The following is a 14,231-nucleotide window of genomic DNA, read 5'->3' as shown; positions in this document are numbered from 1 at the left end:
ATAAGATTAACAGTCTTTTTGGTCAAAGTCATTTATTAAAATGTAAAGATATGTAATCAATTAAAATTGTGCTTGAATTCGCTTTGGCATATTTCACTGATCAGCATTACTGATAACTATGCACTTAAGTATTTATTTCCTTATTTTTTTGTTTTTATTTTGCTGTGTCCTTTGAAAGATGCAACATAAATAAAATGTTGTTACAATATTATTATAAAAATGGACAGAAATTTCCAAACTTATGTGCATTAAATGTTCTGAGCTCAGAGCTTATTTTATGAATGAAACCTTTATATACCTACATTATAGCAAACAAACCTTATTAATTATTTTTTGCTATCAATCGAGGAAAGTTTTTTTTTTCCCCTGTAAAATTCACCAGATTTCACATTTCTTACCTAAGTCTTGATTATGTGCCTTCTCCTGTCCCTCCACGTACAGCAAGCTGTACCCTTCCCACAACTTCTTCATACCAAGAGGACAAGGTGGTACTAGATCAGACTGGCTATGTTTTACCAGTGTATATCCAATATTGAAGCCCCGAGCTACGTTTCCAGGTAAGCCCACACTTCCCATTTTTCCTGGAAGTCCTGAAATCAATGAAGAAAACAGTATACTGTAAATTTTAGAATAATTCTGAATTATATCTAAAACATCTTTCAAGTTCAATTATATTTATATTTTATTACACATACTATACACAATTATAAAATAATCCAGCATTTAAATTAACACTTTTAAGATCACATTCTTTGTAGAAGAATTTGTAACTTCTAATAATCATTAAGAAATGTGGATCAGAGCTTTGTTTTACTTGTAATGTTTCTCTTGGAAAATTTGGTCTAAGGGAATGAACAACATAAAAATAATCCAGACAGCCTCGGGCTATACAAATCCATAAGTGGAAGAAATTTGAAACCACCAGAACTCTTCCTAGAGCTGGCCGGCCACCTAAACTGAGCGATTGGGGGAGAAGGGCCTTAGACAGGGAGGTGACCAAGAACCCGATGGTCACTCTGTCAGAGCTCCAGAGGTCCTCTGTGGAGAGAGGAGAACCTTCCAGAAGGACAACCATCTCTGCAGCAATCCACCAATCAGGCCAGTATGGTAGAGTGGCCAGACGAAAGCCACTCCTTAGTAAAACGCACATGGCAGCCTGCCTGGAGTTTGCCAAAAGGCACCTGAAGGACTCTCAGGCCATGAGAAACAAAATTCTCTGGTCTGATGAGACAAAGATTGAACTCTTTGGTGTGAATGCCAGGCGTCACGTTTGGAGGAAACCAGGCACCGCTCATCACCAGGCCAATACCATCCCTACAGTGAAGCATGGTGATGGCAGCATCATGCTGTGGGGATGTTTTTCAGCGGCAGGAACTGGGAGACTAGTCAGGATAAAGGGAAAGATGACTGCAGCAATGTACAGAGAAATCCTGGATATAAACCTGCTCCAGAGCGCTCTTGACCTCAGACTGGGGAGACGGTTCATCTTTCAGCAGGACAACGACCCTAAGCACACAGCCAAGATATCAAAGGAGTGGCTTTAGGACAACTCTGTGAATGTCCGTGAGTGGCCCAGTCAGAGCTCAGACTTGAATCCGATTGAACATCTCTAGAGAGATCTTAAAATGGCTGTGCACCGACGCTTCCCATCCAACCTGATGGAGCTTGAGAGGTGCTGCAAAGAGGAATGGGCAAAACTGGCCAAGGATAGGTGTGCCAAGCTTGTGGTATCATATTCAAAAAGACTTGAGGCTGTAATTACTGCCAAAGGTGCATCAACAAAGTATTGAGTAAAGGCTGTGAATACTTATGAACATGTAATTACTCGTTTTTTTTTTATTTTTAACTAGCATACGCTGCATAATAAGGCCGGTTTTTTAATTATTTTTAAGCACAGGGAGAAAATTAACATTTGAAAAATCGGTAATGTAATAAATCAGCAAGAAAAGCAACATTGTAACAATGCACGGAACAAACCAACACATAATCATCCGTGACTGAAAACTGGCGGACCGCCATCGCTCATGTGCCCACCTCCAACTCGTCACTTGAGTCGTTGTCGTCTTTGCTCAGTCCAGATGCACCTGTGACTCACGTAGACGTTCCGTGTTCCTGCAGGAGCATCTAAGACGACGCATGTTTGTCGCGCATGCGAATTGCTGTATGTAGCGTGTAAAACAGTTTGCTATGGTACACGCGGTCGTGCGTCGTAACCGAAAACTCGTTTTTTAAAGACTGCTTACTTCATTGTGTTTTAACCTCAGTTGTAAAAGATTGTTTTAAGGATCCCATGGGATACCCCTCGCAAACCGTTTTACATGCTGCATATGGCGATTCACTTCCGGCGTGGCTCCTTCCTGCGTGCAACATATGTGTCTTACTTGTCGGCGGCTAAGTGAATCTACGCCCCTTCCGGCAGGCTTTCCATGGGTGTCTTGCCTTAGTGAATTATATACAGTGGAACCTCTAGATACGATCACCTCTGTATACGAGAAATTCAAGATAAGAGGAAAGTATGAGCGAAAAATTTGGATCTAAATACGAGCATTGGCTCGTGTAACGAGCCACGAGCCAGGCTGTGGTTATGCGTGACGCGTTTCCCAATCCGCCTAGACTCGGGGATTCACCCAAGCTGATGCTGCCAGCCCGTTAGCTCACTCACTGTTCCTTGATATATATATATACAGTATACATCTATACTAATAAAAGGCAAAGCCCTCACTGACTCACTCACTCACTCACTCACTCACTTACTCACACACTGACTCATCACTAATTCTCCAACTTCCTGTGTAGGTAGAAGGCTGAAATTTGGCAGGTTCATTTCTTACAGCTTCCTTACAAAAGTTGGGCAGGTTTCATTTCGAAATTCTACGCGTAATGGTCATAACTAGAAGCTATTTTTCTCCATTTACTGTAATGGAGTTGAGCGCGAAAGTCGTGGGGGGCAGAGTTTCGTGTGACATCATCACGCCTCCCACATAATCACGCAGTACGGAGAAAACCAGGAAGAGCTCCAAAAACCGCTGAAGAAAACATACATTATATAATTAAGAAGGCAGCAAAACAATTAGAGGCGAGCGAGTGACATATAAAACCATATTCAGTGGCTCATGTGAACTGACACAGTGCGCAGACAAAAAGCAACAGTGCCAAAGAGTGCTGAACAAAAACCGAATTACACTGCTACGCTCAAATAGACAAACCACACGCCGTGGCGCAATAGTAGAGCCTTCGCCTCTAGTGCCGGCTTCCAGGGTTCAATTCCCGAGAGAGGATGCACTAAGTATGTACGCGCGCTTCCCAATACATTTTAGCCTCGCATCCCCTTGATTTGAGACATATGAAAAAATATGCGATTAACGCAGAACGACAGATCACCAATTGAAGCTTTATGAATAATGGATACTTTATTCGCGATCAATGATTATTTTGGTAAAGCCATACTCAGCGTATTCATTAGATGAACGGTATAAAAGTAAGAGCGAGGGGAGGATGACTTATTGAGGCACGCAGGCAAAACCACAATAGCACGCGGGCTTGATGTACTGTAGTGCACATCAACTCTATCTGAATTGTGCAATCACATTTGAAAAAATATATCTTTTCAAGTTCTATTTAGTATCAAACTCAAGGCCCGCAGGCCACATCCGGCCCGGCGTGTAATTATATCCGTCCCGCAAGATCATTTTATATATTATTGTTATTAATGGCCCGGGGATATGAAGCGCTGGTAATACAATAAACTACAGATCCCATAATGCAGCGCTTCAGCTGCCTTGCCGAACACTTACCGCGTTAATCAAGTCTAGCTTATGATGCTGCAAGTAATTGCGAAGCTAGCCCACACGATGCCGAAGAGAAAAGGTGATTCTGAACATAGAGCCTTTAAAAACCTATGGGAGGCTGAGTATATGTTTACTGACATTGCCGGTAAACCTGTGTCTCATATTTGTGGAGCTAATGTGGCTGTAATTACAGAATTTAATCTAAGACGGCACTATGAGACAAAACATTGATAACCTGAAAGACCTGAATGCAATGCACAAGATACAGAAAGCAGAAGAGTTAAAGAAGAATCTGACACTTCAGCAGACGTTTTACCCGTGCAAAATCACAAAGTGATTTCAAGTGAAGCTACTTTTATGGGGGACACAAATGCACCAGTGCAACATGCCCCACTTTCCCTGTTGCCAAGTAATGTTGAACCAAGTGTACATTGGGTACACTAAGGTTTGTCAGTTGGAATGTTCATGGAACTGGCTCTAGAGAGAAGAGATTAAAGATTTTTGATCAGCTTAAAAGAATGCAGGCAGATGTTGTCTTATTACAAGAGACTCATAGGTCTGCCACAGTTGCAGATGAACTTAAAACATCTGAGTTTCCCAGACTGTTCTCTGCCGCCTATAACTCTAGACAAAACTCTGTTAAATAAGAAAACAATCCCATCAGGTAAAAACTGGAGGTTTAATATGTCACTGCTTAAAGATGAAGGTTTTGTGGAATATTATAAAAAAGAGTGGGCTTTATATTTAGAACACAATGACCTTCCTGGAACATCAGCATCTGTTCTCTGGGAGGCAGGGAAAGCAGTGATGAGAGGTAAAATAATTTCCTTCTCATCACATAAGAAAAAAATAGAAAACAAACGTATTCAGGAATTAGAAGAAATCATTAAGTCTCTAGAGGCATCCCCAGAAGAAGAATTACAAAACAAATTGCGTAAAAGTAAACTAGAACTTAAAGGAATTATTGACAAAAAAACACAATTTTTAGCACAAAGACTACGAATAGAAAACTTTGAACACGGTAATAAATCAGGCAATGTTTTAGCCAACCAGTTAAAAATAAACAAAGAGAAAACTGCCATATCTGCTGTTAAAGACTCAACTGGGAATATAGTATATGACCCTGAAAGAATAAACAACACTTTCAGAGATTTTTACAAAACCTTGTACTCACCACAGATTAACCCATCAGATAATGAGATCAATGAGTTTCTAGACAGGATAATACTTCCTAAATTATCAGATAGCCAAGCTACAGTCCTGGACTCGCCATTAACATCAGATGAGCTTCAGGAAGCTCTTAACTCCATGCCTAATAGGAAGGCTCCAGGTCCAGATGGGTTTCCAGCAGAGTTCTACAAAGAATTCTGGATCATTCTGGCGCCAACATTCTTCAGAATGATGAGTGAAATAGAAGAAAATGGTAGACTACAGCCAAACATGAATTCAGCCAACATTAGTCTCCTGTTAAAACCAGGCAAAGATCCTATATTTCCTACCAGCTATCGCCCAATTTCTCTTATTAATGTTGACCTGAAAATAATTTGTAAAGCCCTTGCAAAAAGATTAGAGAAGGTAACCCCTTTCATAATACATCCAGACCAAACTGGTTTCATTAAGGGGAGACATTCATCCACAAATTCACGTAGATTACTCAACTTAATAGACTTTTCTTATAGCAGAAACATGGAAACCAGTATATTATCTCTCGATGCAGAAAAGGCTTTTGATAGAGTTAACTGGAAGTTCTTATTTGCAACTTTACATAAATTTGGTTTTGGAAACTTCTTCATAAACTGGTTAAAAATTTTATACAGTTCACCAACAGCATGCGTCAGGACAAATGACCAAACATCAGATAGCTTCTGTCTTCAGAGGGGACCAGGCAGGGATGCCCCTCTCCCCTCGCTATTTGCTATCTTTATTGAACCACTAGCAGCAGCAATCAGGCAAACTACAGTTATTAAAGGCATAAAGTGTAAGAACATAGAACATAAAATCAGTCTTTATGCAGATGACGTGTTACTTTATCTTCAGAATTCTCAATCCTCTCTCTCCCAGGCAATTGAACTAATAAACTCCTTTTCAAGAGTTTCAGATTATTCAATAAACTGGTTAAAATCCACAGTTCTTCCAATTAATTTCTCTTTGTCAATTCCCTTAATACACAATTGGAATCAGGGAATATTACATACCTGGGCATTCATGTGTCTCCCAGGCTGGCAGATCTAACTAAACTAAACTACATCCCACTATTAAAGAAAGTGGAAGATGATCTTGCTAGATGGAAATCCTTACCGATATCACTTATGGGGAGGGTTGCCACAATTAAAATGATGGTTTTACCAAGAATCAATTACTTATTTTCTATGATCCCAAACAAGCCATCATCTGATTGGTTTAGATCCCTGGACTCCTCCATCACTAAATTCCTTTGGAAGGATAAACCTCCACGAATTAGCTTAAAAACTACAGAAGACCAAAGATAGAGGAGGGTTGGATCTACCCAACTTCTATCATTATTTCTTAACCAACAGGCTCCAATATATACCAAGATGGTTACAACATAACCCGCTGGATGAGTCCTGGTTAGATGTAGAACAGACACTTTGCAATACTATAGAGCTTTCGGACCTACCGTTTATTAGCTCAAAAATAAGAAAGCATGAAAGCTTTAAAAGTATTAATGGTGGGAATATCTAAAAATGACGGAGTCTTCACTAATTCCATGCAGACGCACACCCATCTGGAATAATCCTGACATATTGCAAAACAATAAAATGATGAACCTCCCATACTGGAAAAGTAAAGGAATTCTATACATGGAACACATAGTTGAAGGATTGGATTTCATTCCATTTAACAGAATAGTCTCCCAATTTGAGATAGACAAGAATAGATTTTAGAATATCTCCAAATTAAATCAGTAGTTAAAGAAAAATTTAAGCTTAAAGTAGAATTACAAACACCATCAAGGGTATTAGACTTCTGTAATCTCAAACACCCCAAATTACTGTCTAAAGTATATAAAACATTGACCAAAATAGATGATACAATAGCAATTCCTATAGGCAAATGGGAGGAGGATCTATTAGTTAGCTTTGATCAGACTTTCTGGTCCCAAACCTGTTTAAAAACTTTTAAAACGATCAGAAACCCCAATTTACAACTAATTCAATACAAAATTCTACACAGAGTACACTATACAGGTCATCGGATGTTCAGGATGGGATTTGTGCCATCTGACACCTGCACACACTGCACAGACAACATTCCTGACAGTTATATCCACGCACTGTGGTCATGTCCACCTGTTCAGGGATTCTGGTATAGAGTATGTGAAGACCTGTCAAAGTGTCTGAAATGTGATATCCCAACTTCCCCCTCATTTTGCTTGCTGGGGAACCTAGAGGATGTCCCGATTGAAACAAATTTGGTTCACGTGGTTCTCACGCCATATGCATCGCTAAGAAAACTATCCTCATAAACTGGAAAAAAAAGATAATCTTTGCATTAACCAGTATAGAAATCTTTTATTGGATCATATTACACTTGAGACAGCCTCTGCCTCCACTTCAAATCAATCTCTCTGGGCTCCTTTGATCGGTTCCATCACATAGCGATGATGGAGGGTCATTGATATGGTCCTGCGGGATGCTGTGGTTGATAGTCTGAGCTTGGAGTATCTGGAGGATCCCTGGGGTGGGTTCACTAGGGGGGTCTTGGGCTGGGGGGCTGCTGCCCGACTCTGGTGGTGCTTGGGGCCTTAGGGGGGTCTTGACGGTGGCTGCGGGTCGCTGCCTAGTGGCTGCAATGCCCCTGGGTTGGTCTGGGGGTGGGCCTGGTGGCTTAGGGTATGGGGGCGGCCGTCCCGGATGGGGATATGGGTGGGGCCTTGGGGATTGGGTCCTGGCATGTACGCTGCCGGGAAGAGGGCCGAACGCGGCAGTTCCACCATGGGGAGGGGATGTCCGGGAGGGGGAGGATCCAGCTTTACCTGGGTGTCTTATGTCTTACTTAATCTGAATGTTGAGTAAATGTGGGGATGGGAGTAAATATTCTGCTGGGGTGGTGTGGGTTGGTGGCCTCAGACTCCGTGGGGCTCTGTGATGCTGCTGCTTCGGCCATGGCTAGATAGGCTGGGGCCTCCGTGCCCGGGTGGATTTTGGGAACGGAGGTGCCTATTGGGGCCAGTAGGGGAGCTGGCTCCCTGGAGGGCTCAGGCCCCTCAGCCGTTCCTCCCCATCCTCAGACATTTCCTCCTCCTGCTCCTTCACATCATCACACAAACATGCACATAGGGCCTTGGGGTGTGGGTAAGTCAGGGGGTGCGGGTATGGATCCCGCTTCCGCAGTCCTGTGGCAGCCTACACCCCAATTTTATTTGCACATTAAACACTTCCACAAAAAACATTCCACACAAATGCACACTTAGGGCCTTGGGAGTGGGCACACTCAACGGCATCCGTTGGGGGGAAATTTCAGCCTCACTCCGAAAGTGCCGGTGTCCACTTCCAATTTTAAACTGCACCTAGTCACGGAGAGTTTTGGGGGGGAGGTGGGGCTGTGTGTTGGCATCAGCTGGTGTAGGCCACATGGTGCCGGCACTGCCGCCCCCAACCACAAAATGCACCTTATCAACACACACCAACACTACATTAGAGCAGGCGGAGGGAGACTAGAGGTCTTATTACACCTCTGTTCTCAGTTAGCTGCCCGGGGCTGGAGGCTAGGAGTGGGAGCTGGCCGTCTGCCTGTGGTCTGGAGTGGTGGGTTGCTTTGCTCTACGTTGGACGGGGTGCCTGCTCACTATTACCCCTGCAGAACGGGCTAACTCTGACGCCCAGGAATGGCTGTACCTCAGGTATGGCAGCACCGGGACCAGAGTTAGGTAGGGTGTGTGTGGGGAGTGTGAATGGGTGTCTGGCGTACATCCTTGTAAGTCTTGGGTTGTATGTGTATGTGAGAGCATGAGGGAGGGAGTGTATGACTGTGTTTGTGTGTGACTGTATATGTCAGGTGGGGTTTTGGACTCCTCCCCTCTCCTGGGACATCTGGCAATACTACAACATCTTTGCCTACCCTCCCCTGCCTTAAGCATCTGTCTGGTCGCTCCCGTGGCTGCCTGGTGGGATCTGGTTCCCTGGGCTCTGTTGGGTCCTCGGCGGGTGGGTCGCCCTGGGTCCCGGCTGCTGGGTTCCGGCCCGCCGACTGGGGAGAGCGGCTGCGGGCGGCCTGAGGGCTTGCCGCTGATATCTCCCGGACTCTGCCGGCTGCTGGTTGTGACCCCGGGTGATCCTCTGCGCCTCGGTGGGGGTTGGGGCTTCTCTGGTGACGGCCTCCCTGGGGTCTCCGCCTGGGTGACCTCTGGATCTCTGGGCTTGGAACTCCCTCCATCTTCCACACGTTTTTGGGGGCAGGTCTGTGGCCCTTCACACTCACTATTGGATGCTCCTATAGAGAAACCTTACACATACAAGCGTGCGTACGCACACAGGTGCTCACATGGTGATTTCATAAGTATGACTTGGACATCTTCAGCACATGATCTAAGGTTGTGGTGGCCCTAAATGCCTCAGTAATAATTACTGTATGATTGTCAGCAAACATTTTTACTTTTATATATCTTCATGTAGCTGATGCAGCAATGTTTTTGTCTTGTGGTTTTTTTTTCCCTCTCTTTCTGCAGGTCTAGAAGCGGATTCTGGTTCATTTATTGTTTATTCTATATGAAACCCCTCCCCTTTACCTCCATCTCTTCCTTCTCTCTCTTCTTTTTCTTTCACTTTTGTCTCCGTATCCGGTTCGAATCTTAAAAACATCTAAAAATATTTTTAATAAAGTTTTGGTATCAGGCGTGACGTCAGCAGAAGCTGTAACGCTCCACCTGAGAGAAAAACTGTAAGGGTAGTCGCCAGCATTCAGACATCAATTCTGATTGCTTCACAGCCGAACAGGACACGGTAAAAAAAAAAATGTTGAACCAAGTTGACACTACAGTGTTCCCAAATATGCACTTTGTTCATAAACTGAGCGCACTGCGCACTGAATTCGCACGGCACTTTGGTGACTTTGAAGAACAAAAAAAGAATTTTGAGTTGTTTCGCAACCCATTTGCTGTAGATGTGGAAACTGCACCTGTGCAGATTCAGATGGAGGTGATTGAGCTGCAGTGTAATGGCACACTGAAGGCAAAGTACGATACTGCACGGCCCGCACAGTTTATTCACTCCATTCCTGCACAAATGCTCCAGCTCCGTCTACATGCGGCTCGAACCTTGTGCATGTTTGGTAGCACATATCTGTGTGAGAAGCTCTTCTCAGTAATGAAGACTAACAAAACAGCACACAGGAGTCGCCTCACTGATGAGCACCTGCAGTCCATCCTGAGAATCTCCACAACACAGAACTTCACACCAAACATAAATGAACTTCTTGCCAAAAAAGATGCCAGGCGTCCAGCTCTGATAAAATGACATATGAGCAAAGACAACTGAATGATTTGATTTGTTATTGCTGAAAATAACAAATTTTATTTATGTTTCCAGGTTTTGTTATGCACCGTGTTCATTTTTGAATTTGTATAATTTTGACAGGATATATTATTATGGAGAGCAAAATCTTTTGGGATATTTAAAATTTAAGTTTATTTTTTATATAAAATTACATAAGAGTAAAGAAATTTGAATGTTTGTTCTTTTAACATTTACTTTATTTCTAACTTGTATAATTTAGACAGGATATATTTGTATGGAGAGCAAAATATTATAAGTTATTTAAGGTTTGAGTTGATTTATTCCGGAATAATATTCTGTCGACTAAATAAAAATTCCTTCTATTTAAAATTTAAATAAAACTTCAACATATACGACAGTTGTGTGTGTGTGTGTGTGTGTGTGTGTGTGTGTGTGTATGTATATATGTAGATATGTACAGTATGTATATATATGTTTATATATATGTGTGTGTATGTATGTATATATATATATATATATATATGTATTTGTGTGTATATATGTGTGTGTATGTATATGTATGTGTGTATATGTAGAACTATACTAATAAAAGGCAAAGCCCTCACTCACTCACTCACTCACTCACTCACTCATCACTAATTCTCCAACTTCCCGTGTGGGTGGAAGGCTGAAATTTGGCAGGTTCATTCCTTACAGCTTCCTTACAAAAGTTGGGCAGGTTTTATATCGAAATTCTACGCGTAATGGTCATAACTGGAAGCAGTTTTTCTCCATTTACTGTAATGGAGATGAGCTTCAACGCCGTGGGGCGGAGTTTTGTGTGACATCATCACGCCTCCCACGTAATCACGCAGTACATAGAAAACCAGGAAGACCTCAAAAAGCGCTGAAGAAAACATGCATTATATAATTAAGAAGGCAGCAAAACAATTAGAGGCGAGCGAGTGACATATAAAACCATATTCAGTGGCTCATGTGAACTGACACAGTGCGCAGACAAAAAGCAACAGTGCCAAAGAGTGCTGAACAAAAACCGAATTACACTGCTACGCTCAAATAGACAAACCACACGCCGTGGCGCAATAGTAGAGCCTTCGCCTCTAGTGCCGGCTTCCAGGGTTCAATTCCCGAGAGAGGATGCACTAAGTATGTACGCGCGCTTCCCAATACATTTTAGCCTCGCATCCCCTTGATTTGAGACATATGAAAAAATATGCGATTAACGCAGAACGACAGATCACCAATTGAAGCTTTATGAATAAACTGCCACGGGTAAATATTCACGGGTGAAGGACTGTGCTTATGGAGAGGAAGATGAGATGGTCAGGGTGGTGTTTGACACAAACTCAGCGAAACTGCGAGAGAAAGTTTTAAGTGCCAGGACTAAGGTAACATTAAATACAGCCATGGACATAGCACGAGATGGCACCAGCACAGCTGGGAACCTTCGATGCATATACACCGAGTGGCTCACATGAACTGACGCAGTGCACAGATAAAAAGCAACAGTTCCAAAGAGCGCTGAACAAAACCGAATTACACAATTGAAAAGGCAGCAAAAATATGAAGCGTCTCATACATACAAGCATATTCATAAATCCAACTACTGCGGAAACAAAGCACACGTTGGAAAAAGTCAATGTCCCGCTAAAGGAAGACAGTGTAAAAAATACCCGTGCATGCAGTGTGTCAGGTCTCAGATAAAGAAGAAGACGAGCTGTTTATTGATGCAGTAAGAAACGAATCGATGAATGAAACCTGTTATCTTTACAACGATTGACAAACACGGAATGTAACTTGAACACAACACATCCTACAAATACGAACCTGATTGAAAGAAATAATGATAATCAAATCCTTGATGACAGCAACACTCAGTAACACTCACAAAACAAATACTGTATATTGACAGTCATGTTACGTTATTTTTAAAATGTTCCCTTTTCTTTTCTAGCTTTTTAACACACTACTTCTCCGCTGATACGCTGGTATATATATATATATATATATATATATATATATATATACATATATATACAGTGGTGTGAAAAACTATTTGCCCCTTCCTGATTTCCTATTCTTTTGCATGTTTGTCACACAAAATGTTTCTGATCATCAAACACATTTAACCATTAGTCAAATATAACGCAAGTAAACACAAAATGCAGTTTTTAAATGATGGTTTTATTATTTAGGGAGAAAAAATCCAAACCTACATGGCCCTGTGTGAAAAAGTAATTGCCCCTTTGTTAAAAAATAACCTAACTGTGGTGTATCACACCTGAGTTCAATTTTCGTAGCCACCCCCAGACCTGATTACTGCCACACCTGTTTCAATCAAGAAATCACTTAAATAGGAGCTGCCTGACAAAGAGAAGTAGACCAAAAGCACCTCAAAAGCTAGACATCATGCCAAGATCCAAAGAAATTCAGGAACAAATGAGAACAGAAGTAATTGAGATCTATCAGTCTGGTAAAGGTTATAAAGCCATTTCTAAAGCTTTGGGACTCCAGTGAACCACAGTGAGAGCCATTATCCACAAATGGCAAAAACATGGAACAGTGGTGAACCTTCCCAGGAGTGGCTGGCCGACCAAAATTACCCCAAGAGAGAGACGACTCATCCGAGAGGTCACAAAGACCCCAGGATAACGTCTAAAGAACTGCAGGCCTCACTTGCCTCAATTAAGGTCAGTGTTCACGACTCCACCATAAGAAAGAGACTGGGCAAAAACGGCCTGCATGGAAGATTTCCAAGACGCAAACCACTGTTAAGCAAAAGAACATTAGGGCTCGTCTCAATTTTGCTAAGAAACATCTCAATGATTGCCAAGACTTTTGGGAAAATACCTTGTGGACTGATGAGACAAAAGTTGAACTTTTGGAAGGCAAATGTCCGTTACATCTGGCGAAAAAGGAACACAGCATTTCAGAAAAAGAACATCATACCAACAGTAAAATATGGTGGTGGTAGTGTGATGGTCTGGGGTTGTTTTATTGCTTCAGGACCTGGAAGGCTTGCTGTGATAGATGGAACCATGAATTCTACTGTCTACCAAAAAATCCTGAAGGAGAATGTCCGCCATCTGTTCGTCAACTCAAGCTGAAGCGATCTTGGGTGCTGCAACAGGACAATGACCCAAAACACACCAGCAAATCCACCTCTGAATGGTTGAAGAAAAACAAAATGAAGACTTTGGAGTGGCCTAGTCAAAGTCCTGACCTGAATCCAATTGAGATGCTATGGCATGACCTTAAAAAGGCGGTTCATGCTAGAAAACCCGCAAATAAAGCTGAATTACAACAATTCTGCAAAGATGAGTGGGCCAAAATTCCTCCAGAGCACTGTAAAAGACTCATTGCAAGTTATCGCAAATGCTTGATTGCAGTTACTGCTGCTAAGGGTGGCCCAACCAGTTATTAGGTTCAGGGGGCAATTACTTTTTCACACAGGGCCATGTAGGTTTGGATTTTTTCTCCCTAAATAATAAAAAACATCATTTAAAAACTGCATTTTGTGTTTACTTGTGTTATATTTGACTAATGATTAAATGTGTTTGATGATCAGAAACATTTTGTGTGACAAACATGCAAAAGAATAAGAAATCAGGAAGGGGGCAAATAGTTTTTCACACCACTGTATGTATATATATATAACCCGATCTACATACTCGAATAATGGATACTTTATTCGCCATCAGTGATTGTTTTGGTAAAGCCATACTCAGTGTATTCATTAGATGAACGGTAAAAAAGTAAGGACAAGGGGAGGATGACTTATTGAGGCATGCAGGCTGTAGTGCGCGTCAACTCTATCTGAATTGCGCGATCACATTTGAAAAAATATATCTTTTGAAGTTCTATTTAGTCCATATGTGTCAAACTCAAGGGCCGCGGGCCACATCCGGCCCGGCGTGTAATTATATCCGCCCGAGATCATTTTATATACTGTATTATTGTTATTAAA

At 42.1% G+C, this 14,231-nt stretch overlaps 1 protein-coding gene across 1 annotated transcript in view; it reads right to left on the bottom strand.

Annotated features, from left to right (window-relative positions):
- Window positions 1-14,231, bottom strand: part of col4a6 (collagen, type IV, alpha 6) — a 582,406-nt gene that overhangs the window by 37,001 nt on the left and 531,174 nt on the right. The window contains exon 43 of the mRNA XM_039765772.1: window positions 399-590. Within this exon, the coding sequence (XP_039621706.1) occupies window positions 399-590 (192 nt within the window). The remainder of the gene's footprint in view (window positions 1-398; window positions 591-14,231) is intronic.

Source organism: Polypterus senegalus, chromosome 10, assembly GCF_016835505.1.
Source record: "Polypterus senegalus isolate Bchr_013 chromosome 10, ASM1683550v1, whole genome shotgun sequence".
Classification (NCBI taxonomy): domain Eukaryota; kingdom Metazoa; phylum Chordata; class Cladistia; order Polypteriformes; family Polypteridae; genus Polypterus; species Polypterus senegalus.
This window is presented reverse-complemented; position numbering and strand designations above follow the sequence as displayed.